The 17,331-nt window shown below is 46.6% G+C and overlaps 1 protein-coding gene across 5 annotated transcripts in view; it reads right to left on the bottom strand.

The window, feature by feature from the left end:
* CTNNA1 (catenin alpha 1) overlaps positions 1–17,331 on the bottom strand; it is a 118,218-nt gene that overhangs the window by 21,175 nt on the left and 79,712 nt on the right. For 3 of the 5 annotated variants that reach the window (XM_068205494.1, XM_068205496.1, XM_068205495.1), the window contains one exon: positions 10,401–10,493. In XM_068205494.1, coding sequence (XP_068061595.1) covers positions 10,401–10,493 — 93 coding nt within the window. Of the gene's footprint in view, positions 1–168; positions 415–836; positions 859–10,400; positions 10,494–17,331 lie in introns of those variants that run through there. The other 2 variants (XM_068205498.1, XM_068205497.1) reach the window with 2 other exon arrangements.

Genomic DNA, 17,331 nt, shown 5'->3' with positions numbered 1-17,331 from the left:
CAGGCTGCATTGTTAAGTATTTTAGACAGGATGACATTTAGTACACTCAAGGCTGCATTTGCTACTTGCCAAAACCTCAGTAAAAAGGTCAAAAAGGATTAATCTTATACAGAGTGAAGCAGAAACAATATGCAAATACAAAATTAAAGATAAATTTTGATTTATCACTTTTCCTTGAAGCTTTACTTTGGATCTTGCCAGTAATTGTTGTAATGACTTCAGATTTCTGCTGTGGCTGTGAGCAAGCTAGATTAGCCAGGGAAAAGGAGATGCTTCTTCTGAATATCCTCTCCTAATTTCCTTCAAACCCCAAAACCAGAATTTACACCAGATCCTAGTTTTTCTTAGCAGAACAAATGCTACAGGTGCTGCCGGGTCACAGAGCTTACGCTGTCTCCACTAATTGGTCATTTAAACAGCCACAAAAGCCTCTTTGAATGTGGGGAGACACCAATCTCAACAGCCTGGTCCTGCTCTTGCTGCAGCAGAATGAGCTGGAAAGGTGCCAGGTGTGAGGAGCCATCCGCAGTCGGAGTGTGACAATCCCAGCCCTGCTCCCAGGCACCTGAGAGTCAGAGCTAATTAACTCACAACTTCAAGGTGTCATTTTTCTTCCCCACTTTAGGACCGCATTAATTTCACAAACTTGTCGACCAAAACATGCAAGCACCAGATGTTCCTGCTTTTCCAAAATCTACTCTCTCTACCTGCTTCATTTACAAGTGTCACAAAGCATTTAAAAAAAAATATAACTCACTAAACATGGAAATGATGGTGATGTCAAATGTACTGGGACGGCACTGAATGAATCAGGCAGGAGGAGGAGGCTGCTTCACCCAAGGAATGGCAGGAGTCAGAAGTGACAGGAAAATCCACAGAAGGGCTGGGCTGCTCCCCACACTGCTCTGGAGCTGGGGCTGCGGGTCTGGGTCACAAACCCAGCCCAGCTCCGTGGCTTTGGTGACAGTGACCAACACAAGCAGCAGTACCTGAGCCTGAGCAGCATCTGCTCAGGGGTCTGTGGGTATGAACACACCTCTGACCCCTGCAGGAACAACAGTGTCCCTGGCCCAACCACCACCAAGGGCTTCTCTGCTGCCCCCCTTCCTCCAGCCAGTGCAGGGTCACACCTCTGTGGCACTGGCAGGAGTCAGGATGTCCCTTTGGAATGTCCCTGCTGCCAGCCACGGTCCTTGCCACTCTGCCACCCTCACTCATGGAAATGCAAGTCCTGACAACCCCCAAAAAGCCTTGCAACACCCAAGAAAATGATGTTTAGAATTTTAAAATCAAATAGAAATAGAAGTTTTAGAGAGGCAAGCCTGTCCTCAGCTGCTCGAGAGCCCTGATTTGCAGTCTAGCCACTGCCACCTCTGATCCCAGTCTGATGGATGTAATGAATTAACCACCTATCAATCAAAATCTAGATAGCCAAGGCTTCATGAAGATGAATCTGAACAAGTGTCCTGCAAACAGGAGAGATAAACCAGACAATGCTCTAGAAATCTGCTCTCACTTCTATCCTGCTAGGAACTGTCACTACAGAGACAGAGATGGTGGCGAGGCGATACCAAGGGTCAGGACATTTTCTCTGCTTTTCCCAACCTGCCTTGGCCCATATCAGATATAAAATATCCTGTAAGCACTGAGACAGGGCAGCATTAATGCTGCAGGAACATATGGCCTGGGTTCCTGCGAGATGTTTGTCTGGACACAGCAGCTGCCTGGACAATTAATCGCTGCCAACAGTGCATGTCAAGCCCAGATGCCCATGTTCAGCACCTCGTCACAGGTAATGGCAGAGCTGTCAAATACAGGGCTCTGCAACTGCTCCACAGCCTCAAACTGTGTGTCCTCACCAAATCCAAGCACAGGACGCACAGCATCACCCTCTTCTCAACAGGCAGCTTGTTCAACCAGAAAAAGTGCATTTTTTATACGTTACAGCAAAAATGTATGGCCAAGGTGAATGTATTTTATAAAAATGATCAAGCAAAACCAGTGTTGATCTCCATCACAGACAGACATTCCTGCAGTAGGGAAGCAGCCAGCAGTGCTGAAGATGAGGAAACCTGGTGGGGATATCAAAGGTTATCCATGGTCACCATGGAGCTACAGACAAACCTACAGCTCAGGAGAGCCACACGTGTGAGTGTGCTCAGGGAGAAATTCTGGGCAGCAGACACAGCTCAGCAGTCCCTTTTTATAGCACACATTCCATATCTCCATGTGCAAAGTGGCCACAACAGGCAGCTTTAGCAGGGGTGATAAAAGCCATCAGTCTGTGGAGAGTTTAGCATTCAAGTGGGCAAATCACCCTGCACCTGTCTCACACCTCTGCTGAGGAAATGTCCCAGGGATCACAGACAACACCCTGCATGTGATCTGTTCCAGGGAATATACTCTGGTATCCAGTGCAGAGTGACTGATTTATTTTCCAACAGATGCTTAGAGAGACGTGGGAAAATGACAGGGATGCTGGATCTTAAAATAGTCTGTGTACTTAGCAGGACTATGATCCCTTTATTATCTAAAATTAAACACTTTCAGGGGGAGGAGGAAACACTTTTTTGGGGGAAGGGATGGACCACAATACACTTTATTTCTCCAAAACACACAAAGCATTGGGCAATTATTTTAAAATCTCAGTAACTCTCACAGGATGGAGATAGAGTTAAAACCCCAGGAAGATCATCACCGGACTATCTGAAATGTAGCCACTTCTGTGTAAAACATTTGGCAATTTCAGGGAAATATTTTGTATTTCAGAGCTTTTCAAGATGCTGCCAGAGCACTGTGATCACAATGACTCACCGAAGTTGTACAAAGAAAAGAATCAAACAGGGACATTTTGAGCCTATCCAGAAGGAAATGAAGCATGGCAAGAAAACACACTATTTTTATCGGTGCTTTGTTTCATGTAGCAGTTGCAGTGTTGGAGTCAGACAGCTCCACGCTCCGTGTCACACTTCCAGAGAGTTCCTTGGAGCCTCTCCCCTGCACCTCTCAGCTTCCTGTGGCAGCAGCCAGGGCTTGCCAACACCTGGGGAGGCTCAGCATTCCAAAGATTGGAATGGATGTCTCAATCTGCACCTTGGATCCTCTTCTCATCCCTTCCATGGGAACAAGCTGCTGCTTTTCCCTGGTTTTATGTTCCCTGTTGAAAGCAGAGATGTCAGAGCTGGTTGTCTCCTTCCCCTTTTGCAAGGCAGGGCTCTCCAAGGCTCCCTGCAGTCACTCCTGCCTGGGTTACAACACTGCAGCTGCTTGGCCCAGAAGCTCTCTCAAAAAGCTCAGCTATTCTGGCCAGGAAACACCTGAACCTCAGATAAACCTGTGGGTAAATTACAGCCACTGTGTCAGCCACAATTAATTCTTTTAGGCTAAATTTAGGACAGCTTCCAGCCTCAGCTTTATAGCACCCCAGCTGAAAGTCAGAGAGACCAGAAGAAAGCTCTTCCATGTGGTGGTGTTTTACAAAGAACAATTTTGAATACTTGGCTGGCATGGCCAAAGGAAGGAACATCGCTCCGCAGAGGAAAACTATCACCCAGCTGTTTGCACTGCAATCCCAACCTGTTGTATCTTACTCAGGGCCTGACCCACACCCATTTCAGTGGATTTAAGCACTTCTTGATTTTTGCCTCAGTCCTTTTGATAAGAAGCTTTTGCTCCTTCCAGGAGAATGCTCTTCCTGAAGCTGGTTTAGCTTTTCCTTGATTCCTAGGATTTATTTTAGGATGTTACTGTGCCCCAGCAAGGAGGAGTTTTCCAGTTTCAGAAGTGCTGAGGTGAACCCCCAGTCCTCTCCCCTCACTACACACCATTGCTTTACAGCCAAAACATCTGCAGCTCCTAAATAACTCACTTGGGCTAGGGGTTTATATAAAGATCTTCACTCACCAGATTCCTTGTGGCATTTGGATAATGAGTTGTAAAGTAGCTCCCTGGCCTACAGATGCAGGATGCTTTGCCTTTGTACAAAGAAAAAGCTAATAAAACAAGCCCCCACCTATCAGGTCTCATCTCAGGGGCAGAGGACCGTGTGGCACACAGACAGTGCCCCAGTGGGGATGAGAAATCAGTTTTGCTCAGGAGTACGTGAAAAAAGCCCACCAAGCCTCTCTGTCCTTGCTCAGGTGGATTTTAATCCCATATTTTCCTGTAATAAAGAAAGCATGGCTTGCTTCCTGGCAGTTCATAAGAAGCTCCTCATAATTCAGCTTTACATACACAAGATGCCAGAGCTGCCTCCAGTGCTCACCCTGCTCATGCCCCCTCCCTGCTCCTCACTGTGTTTTGCTCCGAGTGTTAAAAATGTTTATGAGGAGGATGTTGAAGTCGGACCCAGTTACATCCCAGCCAGGTTTGCATGCCCACATCTGTGAGTGCCAGCTCTCCACGTACTGGAGTACAGCAAAAAGCACTCTGCAGGCTCTGATGAGCTGAAATGCCTGGGAGCAAAACACACAGCAGATTGTTTTACACTCTCAGAAGCCCTAATGGCAGTGACCAGCAATGAACAGAGGCTGATGCACCGAAAGAGGAAGGAAAAGTTTCCTTTGATTTCCAATTCTTTGTTCCTATGAACAAAAGGCACTTTGAGCACTTTCCTGTCCTGCGACTAAAGCATGGAGTGACTGCAGGGATCTCTGCAGATATTTACTGACATGTGGCAGGGCTGGAACAACCCACAGATCCACACTTTTACCAAGTAACACAGAACCACAGAATGGTCTGGGCTGGAAAGGACCTTAAAGCTCATCTCTTTCCAATGGCAGGGACACCTTTAACTAGATCAGGCTGCTCCAAGCCCCTGGTCTAACCCTAACCCTAACCCTAACCCTAACCCTAACCCTAACCCTAACCCTAACCCTAACCCTAACCCTAACCCTAACCCTAACCCATTCAGCCTGGCCCTGGACACTGCCAGGGATCCAGGGGCAGCCACAGCTGCTCTGGGCACCCTGTGCCAGGGCCTGCCCACCCTCATAGGGAACAATTCCTGATTCCCAATATCCCATCTGACCCTGCCCTCTGGCACTGCGGTCCAATTCCTGATGCAGAGTCCCTCTCCAGTTTCCCTGCAGCCCCTTCAGATGCTAGCAGGGGCTCTGAGGTCTCCCCACAACCTTCTCTTCTCCAGGCTGAACATTCCCATCTCTCCCAGCCTGGCTCCATAGGGGAGGTGCTCCAGTTCCCTCAGCACAAAGCCCTTCTCCAGCCGTGCATGTACTGCCACAGCAGTATTTGCTATTTGCTATAAAGCCTATTTGCATACTGTGTATAGATAATTATCCTATCAACTTCCCCATCCATGAAGAAAGCATTTTCATTTGGAGCTGAGGACTGATTTTGTAGTGCCAGTCCATGCAGAAGCTGCAAGAATTTTGGTGCCATTTATCTTGCCCCATTTTGCATTTTACTGGCTTCCAATGCTGAAACTTTGGGGGTGCCAGGGACTTTGTGTCTTTCCTGGAAGCTGTTCCACCCCTGTGCTCCCCAGATCCTGTGTCTGTGATGAAACAAAGGGCCCTTACTCACTAACACACTTCTTTCTACTGAACTGAATCCTCTTCTTGCTCTCCTCTCTTCTTATTTTTATGCACCAGTAACTGTTTGAATTTCTAAAATTGTTGCTTTTCTGGTCAGCCTTGGCCTGTGCTGGCAGTTCTTCCCAGCGAGCCTGGATGATGCAAATCTGCAACCCAAGTGTTAAGTTTTTAATAAAAGCATTTCTACTCAATGCCAATAAAATGTTTCAAGCACCTGCAATTAAACAGTCTGGAGACAGATCTGCTCGTTAGAACATTCAAGAAATCTGACAGTCTTTCAAAGCGATGAAAAAAGGGGACAATTGTTTGATGTTAAATCTATACTGCAAGAAAAATGAAGTTTTCCTTCTCCAACAGCCACCAGGAAATTGGTGGTGACTGGGGCCTCAAGGAGAACAAAGTCTGCTGGTCACATGTGGGTTTGGTTGATTTGAGGGGTGGTCTGCAGGGTTTTTTTATTTCTCTAAGATACTCCAACTTTTAAACAAAAGTTTCTGGAACTCTCCATGGGATTCCTTCTGCTTTGGTATTTTGTCTCTGTGTCAGTAGGTGTGATCACATATGAGCCATCTGCCTCATCAGAAATCTATAAGCAGCAAATGGCTTTTCAAGCAGTTCAAAACTGGAATAGAAGGATGTGAACAAGCAGTTATTAAAACAAGATGTTAATATGAGAAGAGCCAATTTATTTTTATTAAAAATGTAATTTAATCCAAGAATTCTCTGGAATCAGTTTGATGGGTGACACGTGTGCGTGGCGAGCAATTCCAAACACAATCCTGCAGGTATGGAGGGGGCTGGGAAGGACCTGTGCTCCCAGGTGCTGCCTGGGAGCCTCAAAGTTTCTTTGGAGGATGAGCTCTTTGGGCTGGGGTGGAGAAATGCACCCAGCCCTGCCTTTCATGGGCAACAGGTCCTGTGTGGCCTGGGCAGGTCTGTCCTGCAGCCACCTCCCAGGAGAGGCTCAGTCTCCAGGGCAATGGGCTCCAGCTTTGGCTGGCAGAAGCCAACACCCAACCTGATGGGAACTCCACCCCACAGTTATTTCTTACACCTCTCAGCCTGACTGACTTTGGGTAGGAGTCTATAGATGAACTTCATGGAGGCTGCAAAAACCAAGAAAATCAGTGTATAGCTGGTAAAAAAGGAGCTTGAGTGACAGCAGACTGTCACGTCAAAAGGCTGGAGCAATTCCTCCTGTCAGGAGCTGGGCTAGGGCATTTTCACTGCTGGTTTCTAACACCTACAGCCTCTGTGATCAGAAACACTCAAATGGTTTCAGCTCTCTTCCCAGGCATCTTTAATGCAAAATGCTGTTACAAAACAGCCTTTGCAGGCTCCCAAAGCAAGTCCTTCTTGGAGACAGAGCGCAGATGCCAGAGCTGGGAGTGAGGAACCAGGTTTCTGAGCCGAGATAAACAAAACCTTTCCCTAATTCACCACTGGCAAGCTCTGTGTTTAGTGAGAAGGCAAAGAAAACTTCCCCCATGCTCTGTGAGGCAAAGACAGGCACAGGCAGCTATTCCAAGCATTTCAAGCAGTAATTTTCCATTTCCATTAAGAAAGACAGTTTAAGCATCTTTTTCTTAAATTTAACTGTAGTGATGGAGAACTTTGCTCCTTCATCTTAACCCCCTCCAGCCTGGCTTGATCCCAGCACCCAGCAAGGCAGGGCTGAAGGAACTCCTGCGAGGTGCTGGACAAAGCTGCTTCCTCCCACACAGAATTCCAGCAATTCTCAAAAGAAAGAATTCAGGCAGGCTGGTAAGTCAGGGCTTGAGGAAGAAAACACAGTGACCCACTGAAGCTGCCTTATTTCTGCCCTGAAAACCCAGACTAAAATCACCCAGCTGGCTACTCTGGCACAGCTCATCCCAACAGCTCCTCCTGCACCCTCGAAGGGAGCTTTAAATATCCCATTAAGTCTTCAACTCCACATTAATTTCTGTGCTAATTGGCTGGGGACCCACAAGCAGGAAGGATGATGTTACTCCTGAAGAAGATCTGATTTCCAGTAACAAAACCACGCTAAATAAATTGACTGCTTGTTTCTGTAGAGACCTTTTGATGAAAATTTTTCCGCATTTTCTTTTTCTTCAAAGAAAATTTTAAACCTGAGGAGGTCTGAACCCAAGGGTGACACTGGCAAGGACTGTCTGCTTGTCAGTACCAACAAAACTTTCAGGTTTTCCCCAGCCAGCTTGAAAAGTTGCATGTTCCTTCCTCCTGCTGCCAGTTCAATGGTCCTGATGGCAAGGGAGCAAATTACAGCTCTATTTGAGCTACAGCTTTTATAATTAACTCTACAGATTGATTTCTGCAGAAATCATTCTTTAACCAGGAATTCCCTACTCCCAGAATGGCCTCTACTCAGATAAACTATTTAAGAGGTTACCTGGCACTCAAGTGCATTAAATTTCAGTTTCATCTTTCAAGCACAACAATACTTGGAATTACATTTCATATATTGTATTTCTGTGTGCTGCTGATATCTTGACGTTTCTGGGACTATTGTAATTACTGATTGACTTGACTCATTCTGAATCCAGCATCTTCCTGGAAAAATACCACCTGAGCCAAAAAATACCCATCCAAAAACATATAGGGCATATATGTAATATTGGGTTTAACCTGTATCTTATGCCTAATTCATACATTTGTTCAGGACAGCCACCTAAGAGGATTCAAGAAGCACCTGTGAATCTCAAGGGGAATAAACTGCAAAATAAATAGGTAATTGTCTAGAAAAGGAAGTAAAATCTCACTTTGTGGTTCTTGATATTGAGAATCTTTTAGAGACTGTAGAGAATACCTGGGGTTTGGGGACAAGCTGAGGAAGGCAGCTGAGGAGAAGGAGGATGGAGAGCTGTGCTGCTTGCTCTGGCACCAGACAAGCTATTGTTACCAGAAAACACAGATGCCATTTGTGAAACAGCTTAGGCAAGTGCCCCTAATTATCTCTCAGGATTCACAACATGTTTAAATACTCTTAGAGCATTAAGGAATCAACCCAAGAGCATGTAATGTAATATAAAAGCACTCTTTCAACTGCTATGAACATCTATAGTGTCATTTACTAATCTCTTGGTGATGACCCTGAAATTAAGGCAAGACTGTGCAGTGGAGCATCTCAACTGTAGGCTTGGAAGTTCAGAGATGTGACCTTTGTAAAGCCAAAATCCATCAGTTAAAGCCCTTGTGCATTTATAGATACTCAGAGCTTCCAATGTGTGTTAAATATATTGTCCATAATCCCCAAAGTCAAAGGTTAACAGCTGCACTTCAGGAGATGTGGCTACACCGGTGACTACAGCTGGGTCATTATTTCACGCTGACTACCACGGTGCTTATTTTATCCAGGAGTAGATTTATTTAAATAGGCAGTTAGTTGTTGGAAAAGCAAAGATAGAAGAGTCTGAAATACACACAATTTCAGCAATGGGGAGAGGAAAACACCCCCACAGACTTGGACAACCACCAGAAACATTTAGATTCAAAGAGAACCTAACTTTCTTCAGATGATTATTTTCAAAAGCAGCAGCATTTGTTTGGAACACCCTGCGTTAGACACCCATATTCTGGGAGATAACTAAAAAAAAACTTACATCAGCCTAGTTGGCTCCTCCAGGAAAGAGCAAGCCCTCGTACCAGGGAAGATGGATTTCTAAAAGCTTTTTCTTCCACATGCTTTGTTCCAACTGCAAAACTTGACCTTTGGCTTCAGCAGCCATGCACAGCCCTCACCCCAGGGCGGGGACAGAGAACTGCTCAGCCAAATGCAGCAGTGGGAGCACAGAGAGCCACCCTGGGATGCCCAAAGGATTAGGATTAAACATTAGGCTTTAAACGTTTTAGGCTTTATGTTCAGGGGCCTGTCTTCACCTGTTTAACAGCACAGTCACCTGCAGGTCATACAGAAGGTGAAACAGTCCTGCTCCTCACACTGCCTTCACCTATTCCCTCCAAATCCCCTCCTGCTTGGGTGGGTACAGGTGAACACCCCTCTTCCTTTTGACTGGTTTTAGAAAAGACCAGTACAGATGGGAAAACCTGGAGAAATTCCAAGTAATCCTGAGACAATACACTTTATTTTCATAAAAAGCCATTTTGCCAATTTTTCTGAGTACATATTTTCTGTTAGTTCCTCCTTACCAGCATCAGCTTATGTGGATGTTTTCGATCTGAATTTCCTGTTGCTTTAAAAAATGTAAATTACACAAATCAACAGCACCCTGCAGTCTTCAGGGGTTCATCCAAGTATCTAGTTGTTGACATTTAAAACACCGGGCTGTCAAAAAGGAAGAGGATAGTCTGTGCTTATATAAACTTAATTTCCTTGTTTCCATTAAAAAGTTATTAATTAAAAGGTAGTCTCAGCCAGGTTCACACTGTTCACACATAGCCAACTTCCTCTCATCCTACTCCATTGGGAAGATTTGGCATATTTATATTCTACTCAGGCAAAAATAGTATTTTATAATTCATCTTACAGCATGCCCAGGAGCAGTGCTAGCACCTACACAAGGCACCTTCCTGCAGCACAGATGTGCACAGGAAAGCACTGAAGCTTCCCACATTTACTAACTGCAGGTTACTGGAATGTCCTGGCCAAATGGAATTAGAGCTATGACATAAAAATGACCCTTTCACATCAGTGATTCCTTTGCCATGGATTTTAAAGCTCCTAAGTCTTGATGCCTATGTTGCATTTCAGCCTCTACACATGTACTAAGGGAAAAAGTCAAGTTCTGCAGCAAGTCACAGACAGCCACTACAAGAGCAGAGCACGTCCAGAGCAGCACCAGCTGGCTGGGGTTTGTCTCCTGTTGTGAAGCCTCTCCTTACCTGGGGACACAGGGCCTCCAGCTGGCTGGCTGACATACGAACCAGTTTCACACCCTCCTCGTTGTTGGAGATGGAGCAGGCCAAGTTGGCAACCTGCGTCAGAGAGGGGAGAAAATAAAACACAACTGTTGGAACTTGGGGGTTATTTCCTTCTGTAGAAAACTTCTGCCTAATCTCAACAGTGACCACTAACCAGTAACCCATCATGGAACAAAAAGATTCCACATTTGTTCTGATCTAAAGAGTTTTGAAATCACTAATGGCACCTGTTCCTTCTGTAGACATAAAATCGTAACACTTTGGATCATGGAATCCCAGAATGGTTTGGGTTGGAAGGGACCTGAAAGCCCATCCAGTGTCACCCCTGCCATGGCAGGGACACCTTCCACTGTCCCAGGCTGCTCCCAGCCCTGTCCAACCTGGCCCTAGACACTTCCAGGGATCCAGGGGCAGCCACAGCTGCTCTGGGCATCCTGTGCCAGGGCCTGCCCACCCTCCCAGGGAACAATTCCTACCCAATGTCCCATCCCTCCCTGCCTTCTGACACTGGGAAGCCATTCCCCCTTTATCTTGTTGCCTCCATCCCTTGTCAATTGTCACTCTCCATTTTTCTTGTTGGCTTCTTCAGGCCCTGCAAGGCCACCCTGAGCTCAGCCCAAAGCTTCTCCTCTCCAGGTGAACCATCCCAGCTGTGCCAGCCTTTCCTCCCAGCAGAGCTGCTCCATCCTCTGCTCATCCTGGAGCCTCCTCTGGGCTGGCTCCAGCAGCTCCAGCTCCTCCCTGTGCTGGGCCCAGGGCCGGGGCAGCTCTGCAGGTGGGGGCTCACCTGAGCACAGGGGCGCAGGGACAGAATCTCCCCCTGTCCTGCTGTGAGATCAGCCCAGGGCCTGGGGGGTTCTGGGTGCTGGGGCAGGTCCAGTCCTCACCCCCAGCCAGTGTAAGAGGGCAGACATCACTGCTAGCCCTGATCAGGGTAACGCAGCAGAAAGTGCAGCACTGGCAGCAGCTGCAGTCACAGTTCAACAGCCCAATCCCACCAGGGAGAGACAGCAGCAAGCCCACGGAGCTGGAGCTGCTTTGCTGGTGTTCAGTGAGGGCCCTCCTCTCTTTACATGTCAGGTAAAGCCTGGCAGGTGTTCCTCCAGCCCTCCCTCTATGCTGCAATTCATCAAATCAAACTGCTACAGGAGATCTTCATGATGCATCCACAGGCCTGCAAAATGTGAACAGGATCTCTTGTGATGCTAAAAACTTTACTCCACAACCTTGACCTGCTGCACAGCATCACCCTTAACTAGGCCAGCCTGAAGCAGGGACCTCTGTAAACACCTGCTTTTTCAGAGCACGGAGGATGGGGACAGCACAGAATTTTTTGGTAATTGAAGATATTCCACATCCCAGAGCTACTCTCAGGGGAAGAAAGTCTGAAATAAGTTACATTTCTCAGCTGACAGGTGAATGACAAGCATGTTATTCTGAGCCATTTGAACACAGAAAGCTGTAAAAATAGCAGCAAGTGAACTGAGACAAACACTGAGTACTGTCCTTCCAGAGGCTGAGCAAAGCCCCCTGTAAATGTGCCATAAAAGCATCACCAGGAGCCAGCAGATTGTCAGGAACACCACTGAACCAGATTTCTCCAGATACTTTTCTTTATAAGCTGAGGAATTTGCATTCTGCCTTTAATTAAACTATTCTTTGCATTCATGTAAGTAAATTTGAAGTAGTATCTGCAGCTCTACCACATGCTTTCCCCCTCCCCAAGCCCTTCCCTCACGGCAGATGTTCCCACACAGAATACATTACTGTCCTGCAAATCATCAAGCACGTGCCATTACACTTGAACAGCATTTCTCATCAATCCCATGATCAATTTGGGATTTGAAAAATCAAGTTCCCACTGCAAAGTACACGGCCTCTTCCTCTCTCCAGCTCCAAGCTAAGTTACAGAGGATGGAAAGCAGGGGTGTCAAGAGGAGAGGTGTTTCCAGCACAGAACAAGCAAACAAACAGATGTGCCAACACGTATTTGGAGGAAAACAAACTGAAGTTGAGAGAAAGACTGAGCAGCATCAACAACGCAGAGGAAATGCTGCCAGCTCTCAGGAATATTTGTGTCCTGCTCCTGAAGTTTGTCTTCCACTCATGTTTGGATTCAAGTCCTTCAGATGCAGGAGTGAATTGCAGGCTGCCCCCAGTTCTGTGCACAGTGCTGCAGGCAGGGCCCAGCTGAGCCAGGGCTCTGTGCTCCTCATCTCTGCCACCAACCGTGGGCAGCTCCAGCCCAGCCCCTCTGCTTGGCACCCCAGCAAACAGAAAGACCCTCTCACACAGGGGGTGTGTCTGAATACTGCAGACTTTTCCTGTATATTTACCATGCCTTGAATCCCTAGTTCCCAGTGAGCTGCTGGGATGATGTAAAAATACATCATGCTTTTGTTTAGAGGCTCACAAGAATCAAAAGACAATCAGATGCCATGATTTAAAAGTCAAATAAAGATTTTGCTGTTGGTTTAAGCACAGGTCATATTTTTGAGAAACACCAGTTTGCCAATATTTTTTATGGTCCATATTTCCCCATCATTCCTGCCTCCACAGCAGCATTACAACCTCCAGGAGCCAGGAGAACACAAAGCTCTATTGAGTAGGGGCAGAATAAAAGCGACATTGAAGCACCACAAAATCAGCCTCTCCGATATCTGGAGATGTTGTGCTGTCTCTCAAGCCAAGTGTGATGAATCAAGCGCACAGAAACCCTGCTCTGTCTGAACACAGAGAGGCAAAGAACTTAATAATGGAGTGTCCCCACCGTGGTATAATGAAAATTTGCTTTTTTGCACAGTCATTTTTGAACAGTCATTTTTCTTCTGAATACCCAACTGATGGCAATTCTTCTTTAGAAAGTGCCCTCCTGGCACTGCCAGTCCTCATGAAAGAAGCGTGTGTGCTTCCCTGACTGAGGGTCTTTGGCAATTAAAGACAATCCAACTGTTGGCTGCCACATCCCATCCCAGCGCTGCGGCTCCAGAGCTCCTCACTTCATTTCAGCACGCTCATCCAACAGCCAGCTACTCGCTCTGGCAGGGTGCTTCTTCTGCCAGATCAGCACACAAACTCCCCTGCAAACTCTCTGCTGAACATCAGAGCGAGGCACAGACGTGGCAGCAGCTGAGATGACTTCAGAGTGCTGCAGACAGGGCTGTAAATTCACAGCAGTGCAGCGTTTACTGCACCCATGGGAAGGCTCTGTCAAACTACTGGAAAACACTCACAAGCATCTTAAAATTTGGAATTTAAGAAGAGCTGTGTCTACTAACTAATCAAGTTTTAAATGACGTAACAGTGAGGTATTTTAAACTGTCAGTAATTATCAGGTGCTCTACAACATGATTTCTGAAACTGCATGTACCAGCTGAGGTGGATGGCTGCAGGACTAAGAAGTTTAATTTTAAAAGTACCTGAAAGGACTCATCTTCAATAATTCCTGAGTGATCTGACAAATAACTTCAAACTCCCTCTCTCTTCAGAGGATAGGGTAGTGCTGGCCAATTATTTGGCACATACCCATAATACATTGGATTTTGTAGCTAAGATGAAGATCAGCTTTTTCAAAGCCCACAGAGCGTTTTGGAAATCATAAATTTCCAAAACTTCTAAATTAAATAATGCACCTCAAGGGAACAAAAATTTCCTTTAAATCAAATGTGAATTAAATAGTTTCTCCATGTCTCCAACAAAAGCAGCTGGCTGACATAGTAAGTGGTCAGACTTGATTTAGAAAGAAGAACACTTGTGCTTGAGAGCAAAATAGCAATTGAATTCCTGCTGCATTTGTTCATTCTTACCATTCAATATCATCAAGTCCCTTTACATAAGCACTACTGGCACAGGCATCAAAGGAGACAAAACCACTGCAAATAATGTAATCAGCATAACGAGCAATCTCTTGAAAAAAGTTAAAAATACAGTGGGAAGGAAGACAGCCCGGCACGGCTCAGACACCTCTCGCTGCTGACAGACTGATTTAAAAGTAGATTTCAAGGCTCTCTCTGTTCAGTCTACAGCCATGGCCCAGAGACGGCTTCTCAGACCCCGCAGGGCAGGGCAGACCCCAAGCAGCTGCTGGTATTTAGAGGAATGAGCTTAAATTTCCCCCTGGTGACAAATGCAGTGCACAGAACTCACGGTGCCAAGCGGAACAGCTGGACAGGCTCGTCTGGAAAGGGGCGTTCGTGCACTGAGCAGTTTTGGAAACTCAGATCTCATTGTTTTCAAGGATGACACCAGCACACTCCAAGATGATCTGAGGTGAGTGGCTCTGGTGTTGGCACAGTGCGGGAGGTGAATGGCCCAAAATCCAGGCCAGTCACCCATGGGGTTCCCTGGGCTCAGCACTGGGGCCAGGCCTGTTTGATGTGTCCACTGGTGACCTGGATGAGGGGATGGAGGGCAGCCTCAGGGACTGCACAGACAGCACCACGCTGGGCAGGAGCGTGCATCTGCTGGAGGGCAGGAGGGCTCTGCAGAGGGGTCTGACAGCTGGATGCACGGGCTGAGGCCAGGTGTCTGGGGTTCAACCAGGCCAGGAGCTGGGTCCTGCCCTGGGACCACAGCAAGCCCATGGATGCTCCAGGCTGGGGAGGAGTGGCTGGGAAGTGTCAGCAGGAAAGGCCTGGGGGTGCTGTGCCAGTGGCTGGACACGAGCCCAGGGGTGCCAGAGGCCAATGGCCCTTGGGCTGTGCCAGCACTGGGGTGACAGCAGGACCAGGGCAGGGCCTGTCCCCTGTGCTGGCCCTGCTGGGGGACCTGAGGGCTCTGCCCAGTTCTGGCCCCTCATGGCAAGAAGGACACTGAGGGCTGGAGCGTGTCCAGGGCAGGGAACGGAGCTGGGAAGGGGCTGGAGCCCCAGGAGAGGCTGAGGGAGCTGCAAAGGGGCTCAGCCTGGAGAAAAGGAGGCTCAGGGGGGACCTTGTGGCTCTGCACAACTCCTGACAGGAGGGGACAGCCGGGGGGGTCGGGCTCTGCTCCCAGGGAACAGGGACGGGAGGAGAGGGAACGGCCTCAGGCTGGGCCAGGGCAGGCTCAGGGTGGATTTCAGAGAAAGTTTCTTCACTGAAAGTGTTGTCAAACCCTGGCAGAGCTGCCCAGAGCAGCAGTGGAGTCACCATCCCTGGAGGGATTTAAAAGCCATGTGGATGTGGCACTTGGTGACAAGGTTTAGTGGTGGCCTTGGCAGCGCTGAGGGAGCAGTTGGACTCGACGGTCTCAGAGGGCTTTTCCAACTTAAATGATTCCATGGTTTGCCTTTGGAGGAGGCAAAACTTAAGTGGTTCCTTTTGAGAGCCAGATGTTACCTCAGGCCAAAGGGTCAGCTGGGAATATGTTATTAGTAAGAAGGTGTAATTCCAATATTAAAAAAAATATTGTAGCATCTGTCACAAAGTGGTTCCATCTCAAATTCTAGTTAACTTTGACTCTTCAGAATTTACTAATATTTAAATCGGGAAAATCTTGACATTTCTAAAGCTGTTCTTTCTACCATTAGTAACAATTTGTGGCAGAGAAACGCCTCCCCTGACAAGACACAGGTTGTACCTTTTCCACATGAAATACATTTTTTGGGTTTGGGTTTTTTTTTTCAAACTTAAAATTTGTTCAGATCGTGACTAAGGTAAGTCTTCCAGCAATTAAAAAACTGCAGCAGCCTCAACTACACAAGTTTGAGGTCAGTGTTAAGCTTCTTAAATTACACTGTTGAACGTAGCCCAGCAATGCTAATAATAACACCAAGGTTGTGGGTCTGCCCCCATTCACTTAAAAGCTGGACTTTATGATCCTTGTGGGTCCCTTCCAGCTCAGATTATTCTGTCATTCTGTTTAACAATGCTCCAGCTCTGTACTTGCTCTGCCTTCTCTTTGCTCAGCCTCCCTGGCTTAGGCAGAAGAGTTACTTTACATGGAACTCTTTATTGAAGGACTGGCCAATTGCTTTTCCAACAAAAGATGCAATAGAAAAAAAAAAAAAAGGAATTATAATCTCTAGCACTTTAAACCTTCCTTTTCAAGGATTTTGAAGGCTGACAATGTGTTAAAGCCTCTGAGTTATGTACCTGGATTGACTTCACAGAAACACCACCCGGGTTTGTTTTCCTCCTTGTTTACAGGTCAGGTTTTTAGGACAGCTTCTTCAGGCAGTCAAGAAGGCAAAGTCTCCAAAGTGGTGCTGCTGCAGCCATCCCCAGCTGGTGCAGCCCCAAGAAGGCTCTGCAATGTGTTTATTGTTGCATAATTGAATGTTGTCAGAGCTGGCCCTGCCACCCAGCATTGCTACAGCCCAGGATTACACATCACTGCGCAGGAGCCAAGCACTCACTAATTGAATTCTCCGAGCCTGGACACTCTCGTTTGAACCTGCAGTTGTAAAAAGAGCATTGCAGAAAGAAGTTTTCTAACTGTCTTACACTGAGAAACTTTTCAATTTAACATTAAGCAGAATCTTCTTGTAACTAGTGCTCAAAACCTCTTACACAAAAAATAACAAACCCACATCCATGTGTACACAGATACTTTGGGAATTTCAATGCCACGGAAACTAAGCTTTTCAAAGGTGTTCCTGGCATTTTCATTTCTGATTATAAACTTCAAAACTTCAGCTGCTTGTTCTACTTTTTTTTTGCTTTACATTTTTCAATTTCTCTGGGAATGCAAATTCCAACTTTTAAGCAGCTTTAAAAAGTCACCAATTTTAAAAGCAAAAAAAGAAAGAATGGACAGGCAGCCACTGAACATTATCCTCCTAGGAATTTGCTAAAGAAAAGTGTATTTGATATTCTCACAAAATTCAAACAGAGCACAGCTAATTTCTTCCTCCTCCATGTTAAAAAAGACCTGTCCCGATTCCCTTCACACTGGTCAAAGCTCAGGAAATTAA

Source organism: Anomalospiza imberbis, chromosome 15 (assembly GCF_031753505.1).
Source record: "Anomalospiza imberbis isolate Cuckoo-Finch-1a 21T00152 chromosome 15, ASM3175350v1, whole genome shotgun sequence".
Taxonomy (NCBI): Eukaryota; Metazoa; Chordata; class Aves; order Passeriformes; family Viduidae; genus Anomalospiza; species Anomalospiza imberbis.
The sequence above is the reverse complement of the archived record's forward strand: the minus strand, read 5'-3'. Positions and strand labels throughout refer to the sequence as shown.